Source organism: Mesoplodon bidens (assembly GCF_964165515.1).
Source record: "Mesoplodon bidens genome assembly, chromosome: 3".
In the NCBI taxonomy this organism is placed as follows: Eukaryota; Metazoa; Chordata; class Mammalia; order Artiodactyla; family Ziphiidae; genus Mesoplodon; species Mesoplodon bidens.
Window position 1 is genome coordinate 98,365,345 of NC_138178.1, and position 15,532 is coordinate 98,380,876.

Consider the following 15,532-nt stretch of genomic DNA (forward strand, 5'->3'; position numbering starts at 1 on the left):
AGTAAGCAATGTAAACATTACCAAATTATCAGAACAACATACAAATAGCATTTCCACTCACATGAAAATTCAATAATTTTTACTCAGTGTGAAATAAAATAATTCCTGTTTATCAGCCTCAGAAACATCTATGCAAGTGTATTTACACTATATTAAACTGCTGCTATCTCAGTGCAAAGATAAAATCAATTCGCTATGAACATCCCAGCCTGTTTTATTTTGTATGGTAAAAGCAATCACTAATTTGAAACTTTGGAAAGATATACTTCTTGATTATGCTTTGTTTGGTATAAACATATATAAAATACAAGGTCTAGAAAATAAAGCTTATAAAAACAGTAATTTTACTGGCAATAGGCATAATGGAACTGTGAAATTATAATCGAGTCAGTGAATACAATTTACAGACATACATCATTATCTTTATCAACTGAAATCATGTACTACTTTAAATTCTACTGGCAATAACACAGCCAAAAAAGGAAAGTGAATGATGGCAAAAATGCAAGGAAAATACTCCAAACAGAATTTATAATGCTTCATAAGCAGAAACACTTAGACTTTCTCTGTAATAATACTTATTATTGATGTATGGCAGTGACCATGGGGCAAAACTTGTAAATAACCTCACAAGCCATTTTCTTCGCCAGCAATACAGCAATCTAGTTTCCCGCAAGCATCTCAACTATTACTGAAAAACAGCCTCCTGGCATTTACAAAGCAGTTGACTTCATACTTTAGTCCATGCATATATAATTAGATAGTTATATTTAAAATCAATAAGCAATCCTTCAAAAGACATTATGCTTTTAAAACCTTAACTTTAAATTGATTTTTAACTATTTTATGTGCTTCAAAATTAACATGTAATTCCACCCCAGATACTCTGAGATGGTGTTAGTTGTTATATGAATGTGCTACACTTTATCACTGTAGCAATGTGAGGTTGGCATTCCGACAGTTTCTAACACTATCATTAATTTTACACTGAAAATAAAGTATAGTTTCACTTTGGTCTAATAAAGAGGCAAGCTTATGACAATGCTGTGATTTTTTTTTTTCTTTGAGGTACGCGGGCCTCTCACTGTTGTGGCCTCTCCCGTGTGGAGCACAGGCTCCGGATGCGCAGGCTCAGTGGCCATGGCTCACGGGTCCAGCCGTTCCGCGGCATGTGGGATCTGCCTGGACCGGGGCACGAACCCGTGTCCCCTGCATTGGCAGGTGGACTCTCAACCACTGCGCCAGCACGGAAGCCCAATGCTGTGATTTTATTCATTTAAGTTAGATTGGAATAAGAAATATACAAGGGCTATAATATATTAATATTATATATTAATGAATATAATAGATTAAGTTAGATTGGAAGAATAAATATACCAAGGGCTGTAACATAGATACTGAATATTCTTACAAGAGGGCTCTGTTAAAAAAGATTATTTTTCAAAGGTTAACTTTATGAAAAAAAGAAAATGAATCTTTTTTTTTACAAAAATTTCACTGACTCTAAGCCTTTAGGAAACAAGGTGGAATATAAACACACACACACACACGCACACACACACGCACACACACACACACTCATTCTCTCTCTCTCTCTCTCTCTCTCTCTCTCTCTCTCTCTCTCTCTCTCGACGACTAGCAAGGGCTTCTAACAAAAAGCCTCCTTACTGGTAAGCACCGAGTCACAACTGGTCGCAATGCCACCCATGCTAACAAAACCCAGGAAGGGTATGTTATATTATTAAGAAATATGAGACTCATGGACTCAGATAGATATGATTCCCATTAAAAAATTGCTAATTATTTAACTTTTTGAATAAACTTTTTGAGCCCAGGACTGTCAATATCCTTAGTGTTGCCACAACACTACTAAAGGTATTGATTAAAAATGTCCTCCTTCACCAAGTCTAGTTGCTGTCCAGTCAAATCCTGTTTGAAGAAGCAAGCATTAACTCTAGTAATCTCAATATCTTTAATGAAGAATGACTGGACATCTGTTCTCATAGCCTTAAATTCAGTCCAGAGGGAAAAATTAGCTTGGTTTTCTCTAAAAATGTTTATTAGGAACCCAAGCAAGAGCTCAGATTGTAATCAACATTTAAGCAATAAGAATCTACTGCCCTTTAAAATGTGATGGTCTCTGGTGGCATTTTAATCACATCAGCCTTTAACTCCAGGCTCAAAATTTATTCTCAACTAAATTTGGTTCATTTTAAATAGAAATGTGTTATATTTGAAAAAATGTTCACTGGCATAGTTAGACATCCAAGACAACGTGTTACTTGCCTCATGACTCTGTACCTTTAAACTCACTGAAAACCAAGCAGTTTGAAATAAGCCTGTGACTGTGCAACTGCTGAACTGACATCTTCCCGGGGCCTATCTGATTTTTTTTTTTTTTTAAGCTGTAGAAAAGAATGGTCTGCAGTGACCCTCCAGTTGATTGAATATAAAATAGAAGAGTATGAAATGTGTTTTGCGAAGCAGAACTTTATGTCAGGTTAAAGCTAGACACATCTCCTCCACTGAGTCTAAGCTCGTCAATTGTGCACCTAAAATTTTATGGGAAAGGATACTGTTTGATGCAGTCCACCAGTGGTCCATAACAGCAGTCGTTCACGATGCACTGCAGACAAATAAGAGAAGGGGTCTGGGATGAGTGACTACAAAAACTGTTGCAGTTAAATAGTATCCTAAAAGCAGTAATTCCTTTTCCTAAAAAGAAATTTAAAAAGCTATCAAAAGACTGTTCAGATTTAATCACAGAAAACAAAAATTGCATCCTTTTTATTCACTATAAAAGCAAGCTATTAAAAAGTGAAATGCTCTTCTCTCAAATATTGCATTGCCATTTATGGTGCACCCTGACCTCAGTGATAGTTTATGATGACAGTAATTAAATGAGGTTTAAAATCCTTTACTCTGCTAGGCAGATAACAGCATTGCCACTGAAAATAGACAGCTGTGATTAATACCTGATAGACCTGATTTGCTAGAACTCCATCTGGAATCTGAGAAGGGTCCCGTAGCATACTATTTATAACAGACTTGGAGGCTGCAGAAGAAAAGAGATGAACTGTTAGCAGACAGTCAACATACTTTTAATACAACATGAGAAGTGACATATACCTATAAATACACAAAGCATGAAAATGAAAACATTACTGATACTAATCATTTTTTTCCTTTTTTCAAATCTATGGGAAGCTTTTAATTAGACCACTTTGCCAAGTTTATAAGCCACATTGCCAGATTTGAAGATGCCCTAATTTTTCCAAGGTAAATTAACAAGTATAGACCTACAGCATATGTCTCTTTGCAGATAAACTACCTTTGGAAAAGCCCACTTGGGGGAAAAAAAAGCACAACAAAAACAATCAGAAAAGAAAATATTTACCTTTTGCAGGTAACTATGTTATAACCAAGCATATGTACCTGGAAAGCTTAGTGAAGGCAGGTCAGATTCAAAGACTTCAATGACGTCAATAAAAAATAACTTTCAGCTGAGAAAGCATCTCTGCATTCTAAACCTTTCTGAAATAATTCTCATCAACTGCCACGAAATGTTATGTCTATTTCACAGGTAAGGAAAGTAGGTAAAACTGACTGACAATTGAGCGAATCTTTTTTTTTTTTTTTGCGGTACGCGGGCCTCTCACTGCTGTGGCCTCTCCCGTTGCGGAGCACAGGTTCCGGACATGCAGGCTCAGCGGCCATGGCTCATGGGCCCAGCCGCTCCGCGGCATGTGGGATCCTCCTGGACCGAGGCACGAACCCGTGTCCCCTGCATCGGCAGGCGGACTCTCAACCACTGCGCCACCAGGGAAGCCCTGGGCGAATCTTAAATAAGGGAAAAAAATACACACACACACACACACACACACACACACGCACATTTATATTTATATATGAATTTTTGTCCCAAAATGTCTCATCACACCCAGCTGCAAATTAAATTGACCCTAACCCCGGGGAACTGCAACAGAGGGACTATGGGAGGCATCTTCCGAGGGATTCAGATCACACCCTTTTTTTTTCTGTATGCGGGCCTTTCACTGTTGTGGCCTCTCCCATTGCGGAGCACAGGCTTTGGACGCGCAGGCTCATTGGCCATGGCTCACGGGCCCAGGTGCTCCGCGGCACGTAGGATCTTCCCAGACCGGGGCACGAACCCATGTCCCCTGCATCGGCAGGCGGACTCTCAAACACTGCGCCACCAGGGAAGCCCAGATCACACCCTTTGAAAAGTGAGGCAGGAGATCCTGGCCTCACTGTTTACTGTAGGCATGCAGAAGCCATGGTGGCCAGAACTCCTCTTCCTCAGCATGGGAGGAAGGCAAGTCTCTAGACGGAAGCTAAGTCAGGTGTTGCTTAGGAATCAATTCCTTCAAGTCCTCCAGTGGAATCATTCCCATTTACCAAAATAGCTTAGGGTCTGGTCCCTACAAGCACAAACTAAAATGCATACTGGATAATTATCTAGTTAAACAGAATGAAACAGAATGAACACAGACCACAGACCTATGTCATTCAGGTTCTGAGAAAATTTTTGGCTTAACAATTTTTTTTTAGATTATGATGTTCTTTATCAAGTTCAGTACCATAAGAACACTGATATGATAAATGTTAGTAAATTCTGTGGAAGGAAATAAGGAAATGACATCCTTCTCACTTAAGCATAGTATGGAGTGCACAAAGAAAAAATGAAGTGCAATAATTTTAATTATTTCCTATTCTTAGTTGCATAACTGCATGTTTATAGCAATGTTATATAGTTAATAGCCATTTATAAACGTGTTTGCACTGCAAGTGGAGAGGCCATATTTGGAGTCTCAAAAAGGATCATCATCCCTGGAGGAATCCTATCCAGCCCTATCCCTATACCCAGCTCTGCAACCTGGCAAATTATCGAGCCTCTCAAATTCAGTGTCTTCCTCTGTAGAAAGTGATAATGTTATCTGACCTGACTACCTTTAAGGGTTCTTACATGAGTTCCTAGAGAAAACAGCTACAACAGTTTTTTTATTATTTATTTTGTTAAAGTTTAAGTAATAATAAGAAACAAATCAGGCTTAGGCATTTGCCTCATGTAAGCTTAAGTTAGACTCAATTATTTTGGAAAGACATTACCATGGATAAGTGGAACAAACATTGGGAATATGAAGCAGCAAACTGTCTTATTATAAAAGAATAGATTATTCCAACAATAGTGTTAAATAGATAGTAAAGTACCTGGTAACCTCACTCTGTTTTCCCAACTTAATTCTAAGGCCAGGCCAGTAGGAGGGGAACAAAGCAATCACACATGCATTGGGTCACCTTCCCTGAGGGACTGCACTCTCTCTGGTCTGCCACTCAGTCACCGGATAGTAATGGCAGACACATTCCTTTGTGGTACCCACGATGCTATCAGTGTCTCAAGGGAACAAAAGCACCTTCTCCACATGCACCTGGTCATTGCTAAGTTGTTACACTGCTAACTCTCATACCCATGTGAGAAGAAGATTACTAAATGACCAGACAGTATACCCCAAAGTGCTATTCTAGGGAAAATTACTGACCTCATACCAAACTATATGCAAACTCATTGCTAAAATCATAAAACAAAGGCCCTTTTTAAAAAAAGAAGAGGGACAATACCCTAGGACAGAAAAAAATTAGGTCATTTATTTTATGAGGGAAGAAAGGGAAATATTAAAGGAAAAAGAAATGGATGACATCATAATTTTCCTCACAATATACATTTTAGAACAGTGTGCTTACCAGAATTAAGAATCATAGCCAATAAACTTAAAAAAATAGTTTGAATATATTGAATAGAAGACTATTCAAATCAAAGGAAGCTTGTGAGAGGAAGTCAGTGATTTTAAATTGAATAGTAAAAACTATATATTGAGTCCGCATTCATTTTAAACTCAAAAGAAGCTCTTTTCTCTCCTTGCAACCTGCTGTTTTTCAGAGCACGAGAGAAAAGTGCTAACACATAGGAACTGCAGGCCAAGGCTCCAGATGCAGGATGTGCCTGCCCACTATGCCTGGGTCTTTGCACTCAGGCTTGAGTAGATCTACATCTCAGATCAAGCCAGAGTGCAAGCATACATTTACACACATACTCTGAAGCTTAGGAAATGCCAAAGGGAGGAATAATAACATCAACCAGATAAGGAAAGGCAATTGGACAATCTTGGGACAGCTGGGGATATGAACCCTCATGGAAGCCTATGCCTTTCACAGAAGCTGTCCCTAGGCCAGCCATGACATCTGTCCAAAGTACATCCATCTATTTTGACCACAGGTAGACAGGAGTTTTGCTCTCCCTAAACTTTGCTGGAGGTATTCATTCTGTTGATTTCACAATTTAACCCTGTCACTGCTTCAACTGCTGAGATTTCAACTATCTACCAAGCATGTCCAAAGCAAGAATGCATGAGTCACTTGAAGCAAGATGTACAAGAATAGGAGAGCTGGTATCTGTTAAAGCATGCTACACAGAAGACAGGCAATAGGCAACACATGGACTAAGGCATAATGCCTAAATAAAGATTATGATCTTTTTATTGTGGAATATTTCTAACATAAAGAAGGCAGGAGCCTAATATAATAAATATCCATGTCCCACCATTCTGATTTAGCTTCTGGATCAGCAATTAGATTAACTTTGGATAGCCTAAGATTAATTTGTGTAAACTTTTAAATTTATCATTCTTGCTAGAGGTTGTTTTGTTTTATTAGTATTTTCAAGAAACCAAATTTGGGTTTTGTTTTCTTTCTACTGCTCCATTTCTTCAAGTTACATTGAATTTATCCTTTTGTGATCATTGTTTCCTGCTTTCTTCTTTGAGTTTGCTACACTTATCCTTTTACTAATTTACTATGTTTATTAAATATATTTTTAATCTTTTAACATACTTTTTAAGGCTATAATTTTTCCTCTAAATTCTGTTTTAGCTACATGCCATAATTTTTGTTGTCATTTATAAATATTTTGTAGTTTCCACTATGATTTAATCTTTGATTCATAAATTCTTTTAAATATTTCATTTTTTATATTTCCAATTTGATCAGATTGTGGTCAATGTATGTGATGTTTATTTTAATTTGGAAGTATGTGCTTGACTTCCTTTGTGTTTTTATATGGAACCTATTTTTATAAATGTTTTATATGTCTTAAAAATCACTGAAGTTCCTATTGAGGTACAGAGTTCAGGTATGTCTAGTATGTCAAGGTTTTTAATTGTATTATTCAAATCTTCTATATTCTTATTAATATGTTCCAGACTAGATATGAACTAATCTACTACTACTGTCAGTTTGTCAGTTTCTGCACATAATTCTATCAATGTTTGTTTTTTATATTAGGAGGCTATTTTGTTGGGTGTACAAACTCATTGTTTTACATATACTTCTTAGAAACTATGTCTTTTGGCATCAAGTCATAACCTTCTCAATCTCTTTTTTTTGTGCTAAACATAACATTACCTAGTGGTAATACTGCTGCACCACTTTTCTTTTGGATAGTATCTGCCCGATATATCTGGTTTTCCATTTCTTTACTTTAAACTTCATTGTATCATTAAGTCTTAGGCCTGACTCTTATTAATAACATTTAGCCAGATTTTCTAAAATCAAATTTGAAAATCTTTGCTTTTTAAAAAGTGAGTTTAATCCACTTGTAACTGAAACATCTGGACTTATCTCTACCCTCTTGTTTTCCATGTTCTGGTAACAATTTTCTTCCCTTCTCCATTTCTCCTTTACTACCTCCTAGTTGATTAAATTTTCTTTACGCCCCCTTTCTCTCTTTATTCACTTGAATGTAATACACTTTGTACCTACTTCTTTAGTAGTCCTCTCAAAAAAATTTAAACAGAACAATATCTAATCTAATCATACCTCCTCTGTAATTCTGAGTATAAGTAATTTAGAATGCACTCACTCCAATCAGAAACCCCCCATTCCTCATCAGTCTCCATGTTATTGTGCCTATTATTTCTGTTCAACCATCTTGTTTGTAAACACAATTTCCTAGTTAGTCTTTGTGATGGTTAATTTTATGTGTCAACTTGATCGGGCCACATGGTGACACATTTGGGCAAACATTATTCTAGATGTTTGTAACGGTGTTTCTGGATGAGATTCACATTTGAATTGGTAGACTGAGAAAAGCAGAATGCCTTCCCTAATGTGGTGGGCCTCATCCAATCAGCTGAAGGACTGACTAGAACAAAAAGACTGAGTAGAAGAGAATTCTTTCTGCCTAACTGCCTTTGACTTGCAACATTGGTATCTTCTTGCCTTTAGACTAGAACTAAAATATTGGTTCCTCCTGGGTCTCAAGCCTGCAGGCCTTTGGACTGGAACTAGGCCACTGGCATTGCCTCTCCTGTGTCTCCAGCTTGCTGACTAACTGTAGATATTGGGACTTATTAGCCTCTATTATCATGTGAAACAATTTCTTATAATCTCTCTCTCTCTCTCTACACACACACACATGCACGCACACAGTGCTACTGGTTCTGTTTCTCTGGAGAATCTTCACTTATATAGTCTCTTTCCATTTTAAAAACATTTTTTAAACATTCAATGCTTATTTAGATTTATCAACATGTTTGTCAATTTCCTCTTTCAGCATTGCTTCTTGAATTCCACATTCTACTTTTGGATTCAATATCCAAAAATTGGATATTGTTACTAAAGCACCTCATTTATTAGTTCTTTCAGCTGGGATCACTGAGTAGCAAATCTTTTAGTTCTGCCTTGTCTGAAAATATCTCTACTTATTTCTCACTCTTGAATGATAATATAGCTGGGCACAGAATCACAGGCTAAGATTCAGCCCTTTGAAGATACGATTCCATTGTTTCTTGACATCTATTACAAATAAGAACTCTACTGTCAGTCTAATGGTAGTCCTTATATAGGTAATTTGTCTTTAATTTCTGCTTTTAGATTTTTCTTTGATATTCAATAGTTACATCATTGTTCACCTGGGTATGACTCTTTTTATTTAGCCTGCTTGGAATTAGCTATGTTTCATGAGTCTAAGGATAAATGCCTTTAACCAGTTTGAAAAAAATGAGCCATTATAGCTTTGGCCTCCATTCTCTTTCTGGAATGCTTACATTAGACATCTTTTAGGTCTTATTTTATCTCCTACCCCTATAAAATGTTTATATTTCCCTTCTCTTCATCTCTTGTGTTACACTAAAGTTACTTTCCTTAGATCTATCCTAGAATTCACTAACTTTTGTTCTAATCTAATTCTTCTAATTTTGATTTTTTTTGTTTAATCCAACACTTCACTCATCTAATGAGCTTTTAACCTCAATGATCATTATTTCATTTCTAAACGTTATTTTTGTATTTTTAAATGTGTTTTTCACACTATTTTCTATTCTTTCATTTATCCAGTTATAGTCTTCCCTTTTTTTTTGGCTGCACCAGGTCTTCGTTGTGGTGTGCGGGCTTCTCTCTAGTTGCGGCACACGGGTCTTCTCTCTCTGGTTGAGGCGCACAAGCTCAGTTGTTGTGGCACGTGGGGCTCAGTTGCCCTGCGGCATGTGGGATCTCAGTTCCCCAACAAGGGATTGAACCCACATTCCCTTCATTGGAAGGAGGATTCTTTACCCCTGCACTACCAGGGAAGTCCCTATAGTCTTTGTTTTTTTCAATCATCTTATATATTAATTTTAGTTTATAAATGTCACCTTATAGATTAAATTTATAGTGACTTCATTTTCTCATCTCTAGTCCATAGTATACGATTTCTCTACCTATGTAACTATCTACCTGCCTACCTACTTACCTATCTTCCCTATGGTGGTGGTTTCCTTACTTGCTTTGTAAATTTTTACTGTGAGCTTATTTTCAGAAAGAATTGTTTGACTTGCGCTGCGGAAATAACCATGACAAAGTAGTTTCATGTATACTTTTGCAGAGACTAGTTTTATTGTTAATTTCTTAGCTCAGGCATCCTGCAGTAAGTAAGAATGCAAATCTGAACCTATACTCACAAATGGTGCTGACCTATTTCTAATTTCTCTCTCCTCTCCTAATACTCCACAACCCAAGTCCATATACAGTAAGCAAGCTTCCTTACATTTTCTCTAGGCACGTGGAGTTTCCTACTCCTTTTTTTCATGGTTTGGGCTATATGTAGAAGCTCAATTCCAGCTCCTGGCTGCCCATCTTTCCCTATGGGGTGTTAGAAATCCCAGCCCCGGCCTTTTATGTCTACATCTAAAGCTAAAAATTCTTATGGACATACACAGTGTGTGCCCCTGTTCACCACTCTGAATATACATTCTCTCTCCATTTCTTGTAACTAGAGATTGAATTCCTTTGTTTGAAGTTGATTATGTACTTTAAACGATTTTTGTTGTTGTTTATTTGGTCTATCATTTCTATGTCTTTGTCATGGAAATGTAGCCCATCCACAAAAACTCACTCTGTTATGTTGCTGAAGTTTTTGGAAACCCTTTAATAAGAAGTTCAAAGGAAAGCTTGTTTCTTTGTTAATTTTTTTTTTTGCAGTTAAAATTATATAAATATATAAAGAAAAAAGTCCTCCCATGAAGTTGGAGCCCCAAACAATAGCGAGAGGGTCAGGTGGCAAATATGCAGGTAGGTTGGAGAATGGAACCACCTAAATCACCCGTGGAGTCCTCTCTGCTGCATGGTGTCTGGCTAGGCCAGGGAAATGGGAGAATGGTCATTGGTGGCTAGGAAATAAATCGTTCCCCTGACCCCTCCAAAGGCCGCTACCATGTCACAGGCCAAAGCACTGTGCTAATCAACAGGCTTGGGAAACAAAACAACTTGTTTCTGCGGGTTTGAGAATCAATTCCACTGGCTTCTCAAATACAGACCCATATTTTTTTTTTGGTGGAGGGGATTGGTGGCTTTAAACACCAATTTCTTAACATGCTCATTATTTGGCAAGTTGGGTTGGACTCAATGGAGACAGCTTCTCTTTGTGTGGCGTTAACTGGAGTGGATTATCTGGGTGCTGGAGGATTCACTTTCTTGACGACTCACTCACAGGTCTGGCAAATCTGTGCTTGCTGTGAGGTCAGCTATAACTGTGGGAGAGGGGCCTTGGTTTTTCTCCATTTGGACCTCTCTGAGGTCTGCTTGAACTTCCCCTTGAACTGACGGGTAGGTTCCAAGAGCAAGCATCCCAAGGGAACCAGGCAGAAGTTTATGGCTTCTTATGACCTAGCCTCAGATATCATACAACAAGACCATAATTTTTTTTTACATCTTCCTCAAAAGAGGAAAAACATGTCTTCTAAAGGAAAGGTAAACTTGCAAAGCTATGCACTATAATGCTTTCAAATGGAGAGGCAGCACGGAACAGTGGTTATGCGCTGAGTCTAGAATCAGATAGACCTGGTTTGAGGCCTGGCCCTTCCACCTGCTAGCTGTGTCATATCAACAAGTTAATTAATCTCTGTGACCTTCAGTGCCCTCATCAGTAAAAGAGCATTAACACTGGTGCTTATTTTGTAGGGTTGTTGTGAAGATGAAATAAAATAACACAAAAAGCACTAACATGCTCTTTGAGACCTGGGATGTTACAGTCGTTAGGCTGTTGCCTTGGCTGGTGTTAGATTACAGTGTGGCCTGCTTCTTGCCTCCCAAAATCACATCATCATAATCATTTGTTACTTTCTATGGTCCAGAGGGTAAAAAAAGAAAAACTTCATGAGGTATAAAGGAAGTCAGGAGCCTGCTCTTACCACGCACATGTTGCCACAGCCTTGGAGAGACAGCAGAAGTGAGTCTATTCAACAGGCAAAATGCGGCAATGCCAGAATTTCCCTCTTTACACCCCTCCCCTGCCGCGCCCCCTTGTGGGATTCAGTGTGTGCAGTGCACAATCCAGAGTCAAACCCGTTCTCTGGAAAGAACCTGGTAGAAGTCCTTTATACCTCTGTGTGTGTTAAGCTTAATGCGTTGTCGCTGCATGGGGGGTTTGTATTTTAACTCTTGCCTATAACCACAGAAGAGAGAGATTTTTTTTCCCTCCAGCTAAGGGCATTTCAAGCATCAGCAATCAAGCAAGTAGCAACTTTGCCCAAATCGTTAACATCACACCCACTTTTATAACTCTTCCTTTCCTTAGTGTAAGCTCAGATAAGTGGCCAGCTACTGCAGAAAGGAACCGAGGCAAACAAGCAGGTGAATCATCTTCACTCTTAAGGTCCCTGGAAGTCCTGCCTACTGCAAAGAGTGCCATCTGTGCCTAGGTTACACCTGGACTGAAACAAAGACAAGACCATATATACATGGGACCTCTAATCCGATGTCACAAATGGATTTAAGCATGATAAGTGAGCCAGCATAGGGCTGACTATACACTGGATAGCAGCAGTCAGGAGTGAAAACAAGATGAAGTGAGGGATGGATGATACAGGGATAAAGATGAGACGGGTCATTTGGAAGGAAAATTCAAGTGCAGACAGCACAGTGGTGTTAGAACCTGGTTCTCCCTCCATTGAAAAAACAAAGAAAAAAAAAAATCCCTGCAGCTGAAAAGCTGGATGGGGGAGACAGCTGCTCCCAAAACACACCAGGAGTTCTGCTTCTTCACGTGGCTGCTCCAGAGGCTGAGCTCCAGAATGGCAAAGCCTAAAATACCAGCTAGAATTTAATCTCTTCTTCAAGTGCTGGTTTAAGGCTTTTGGATATCAAGGTCATGAAGGTCTCAAGTTACATCTACATGGAGCTGGCCTGCCAGTGTCTTTTCTGGACAATTTCAATATTGCCAGTGGCCTACAGGAGCCTACTTTCTCTTGCAGTTGGAACTACTCCTCTCGAGAATTCCAGGCAGCTCGCTAGCTCTCCTGTAGCACAGGAGTGATCTCTAAAGCAGTCTGATCCCATCTGACAATCTGAATAAGAGATATCTTTTAACATTAGGGAACCCTATAGAGACAAATTATAATTTTGCTCTCTAACTAGCACATAATTGTGTAAGAAATAACTTGAACTAGAGTCATCAAAAAAGTATTATATAAGGACAAGAGGAAGATGTCTCCAAATCATGAATATTCACACTGATCAGATTCTTGTCTCAGGCAACTTGCAGCTCTACAACCACCATACACCATCAACTCTTATTCAACGAACAAACATTCAACAGAAATTTATTCAGCATTGTGGTTAATGCCAAGTACATATTTAATTCCACCCCAGACTCCATCGTCCAAATCTGGAATGTTCTTTTGAATCTTTCCCTTGGCCAAAACTTCAAATTCTCCTCTCCCTCATATTGTGGGGTGGAGTGAACTCATTGCTACTGATCATTTGGCACTTTATTACATATTACTTTGTCACCTGTTGACAGAAGATTGATCAGGATGCTAAGACTTGAAACCATGATAGCCCAAAGAAAACAAAATCTGAAGGAAAAAAATAATGCTTAGCACAGTACAGAAAAAAGATATCATACTTCCTCAATGTTATCTTTACATATCTGAGGGTTTTTACATGGAAGATTAGCTAATCCTGTGGTCACACCAAGAAGATGAGAAATAATTCTTATAAGTTTATTACTGGTGCTGAAGCTACAAGGTTTCGGATTGCATTGTGGCCCTATGTTTGGTCTACATCAATCTTTCTTCACCTCTTTTTAGTTTGTTTCATTATGGCTGCCTCAGGACACTTTCAGACGTTTTTTTCTTAATTGCTCCCCAATGAAATTTTAATGCCGCAGATATACTTGATATCTGGCTATGCCATATCACCATCTTTGAGAATGCATGGTTCACAAAGACAGCTAAGGAACTGCTTGTGTCAGGATACTTGACAAGCAAAAATATTTCTCAGCTATCACCTCAAAGTTGCTCTGCACAAATAGCTACTCAATAAACTGCTGACCGAATTATTAATGAACTACTCAAAATCCAGTTCCCTACTGTTACAGCAATTTTTAGGTATTAAAATGGATTTGACTTAATTTGAGCTTTTATTATTACAGATGAGTAGGCTTTTAAAAAAACTGTTTTCAGAAAATGTAGACTAAGAGGCTATAGGACACAATGGGTCTTTAGATAAGTGCTGACAACATTTAATGCCATGTCTCCCAAAGAGAAGAGGGCTTAACACTGGCATAGGAGAAGTGACTTTACTAGGACACAAAATAATTGTTTGAACAGTTATACGTTATTTTAACAAGTACTTTCTATTTATGGCAAGAAAGCCCAGTTTATTATTTAACGCGAAATTATAAATTTCCCTTTGAAAATATAATTAAATGACATTTAAAAAATATCAGGTAAATATAGCATATTTATTATTAGTACATGTGGTACACTATGTGGATATGGTAAAAACTGTAAATGTACCCAAATTTCTAATTTCAGAAACACTATACAAAGTCAGCTGAGCATTCAGGAAGGTGGGGTTACTCAGCCTACCCTATAACAAGTGTCCACTTCCGAAAAGGAATAACAGCCAACATTTACTGAGTGTTTACTGTGTACCAGGCACCACTCTAAACCCTAATTCGTTGAATTCTCAGTAGGTACTCACAAGGTGGCTATCCTCATCTTAGATATGAAGAAACTGAGGCATGGGGAATTTACATAATTTGCCCAAAGTCCCACTCCTAGTTAGTGGTGGAGCCATGATATGAACTTACTAGCCAGTTGGGCTCGTAATTACCTGGCTATTCTCCAGCACTATTCCCATAGTACTCAAAAGTAATGTGAAATGTTCCAGATTGAGGCATCATATTTATAAGAATTGACCTCAAGTTTTCCTCCCTCCTAGATGTCCCTCCAATTCAAATATTGGCAATTAAAGTTTCAAGACACTTAGTGCTCCAGGTAGAGCAAATATAGGGCCACATAATGAAGCTGAGCTCTTCTGTCTTACTGGGGCCCTGCATGTCAGATGACATTGAGAGTTGAGTCATAGGTAAAGAGAAGACTCCAACTCAAGGTCAGGGGAGAAAGTTAATGGCAGCAAAGACCTACCAAAATTTGTTGGGGTAGCTAGAAAACCTGGCAAGATCACAAGTGTCTTATGTTATATAAAGAAAGAGAAATGGATGCTCTTAAAGGTGATACTGCAGGTGGTATGACCGAGTTTGTAGTGGTCAATGAGACAGGGATAAGTCTCTGCTTTGCAAGTTGATGACTTCAAGAAGCCTTTCTAATAATTCCCTCTGGCAGCCTGCTCATTTATATCTCCCATGTTTCCCTTTGCTGGCAAAGACCCATACCACACCATCGTGTCTGCCACAGTGCATAATTAGAAAGCAGTTAATTCTAAGTCATTAAAAGTGTTGCCCAGGATTGGAAAGATTCATGGAAAGGGAGATGGTACTCAGGCATGAACCTGTGCTCTTTTTTGGCAGGCTCCCTAATCTAATGGGAAAAGAACAAACTAAACATTAGATTTCTTAAATTTTAGGAGAAGGGTCAATGGGGAAGCAGAGATGGAATTTCAAGGTAAGTTAGACAATATGAAAATTCACACACTTTCAGTACATTGAAAGAAACATTTCCTGGGAACCAAGCCC

The 15,532-nt window shown here is 38.3% G+C and overlaps 1 protein-coding gene across 5 annotated transcripts in view; it reads right to left on the minus strand.

Annotated features, from left to right (window-relative positions):
* Nucleotides 1-15,532, minus strand: part of CDIN1 (CDAN1 interacting nuclease 1) — a 217,677-nt gene that overhangs the window by 116,005 nt on the left and 86,140 nt on the right. For all 5 annotated transcript variants that reach the window (XM_081229257.1, XM_081229256.1, XM_081229260.1 and 2 more), the window contains exons 6-7: nt 2,976-3,055; nt 2,577-2,626 (exon numbers count right to left, since the gene is read on the minus strand). In XM_081229257.1, coding sequence (XP_081085383.1) covers nt 2,577-2,626; nt 2,976-3,055 — 130 coding nt within the window. The remainder of the gene's footprint in view (nt 1-2,576; nt 2,627-2,975; nt 3,056-15,532) is intronic.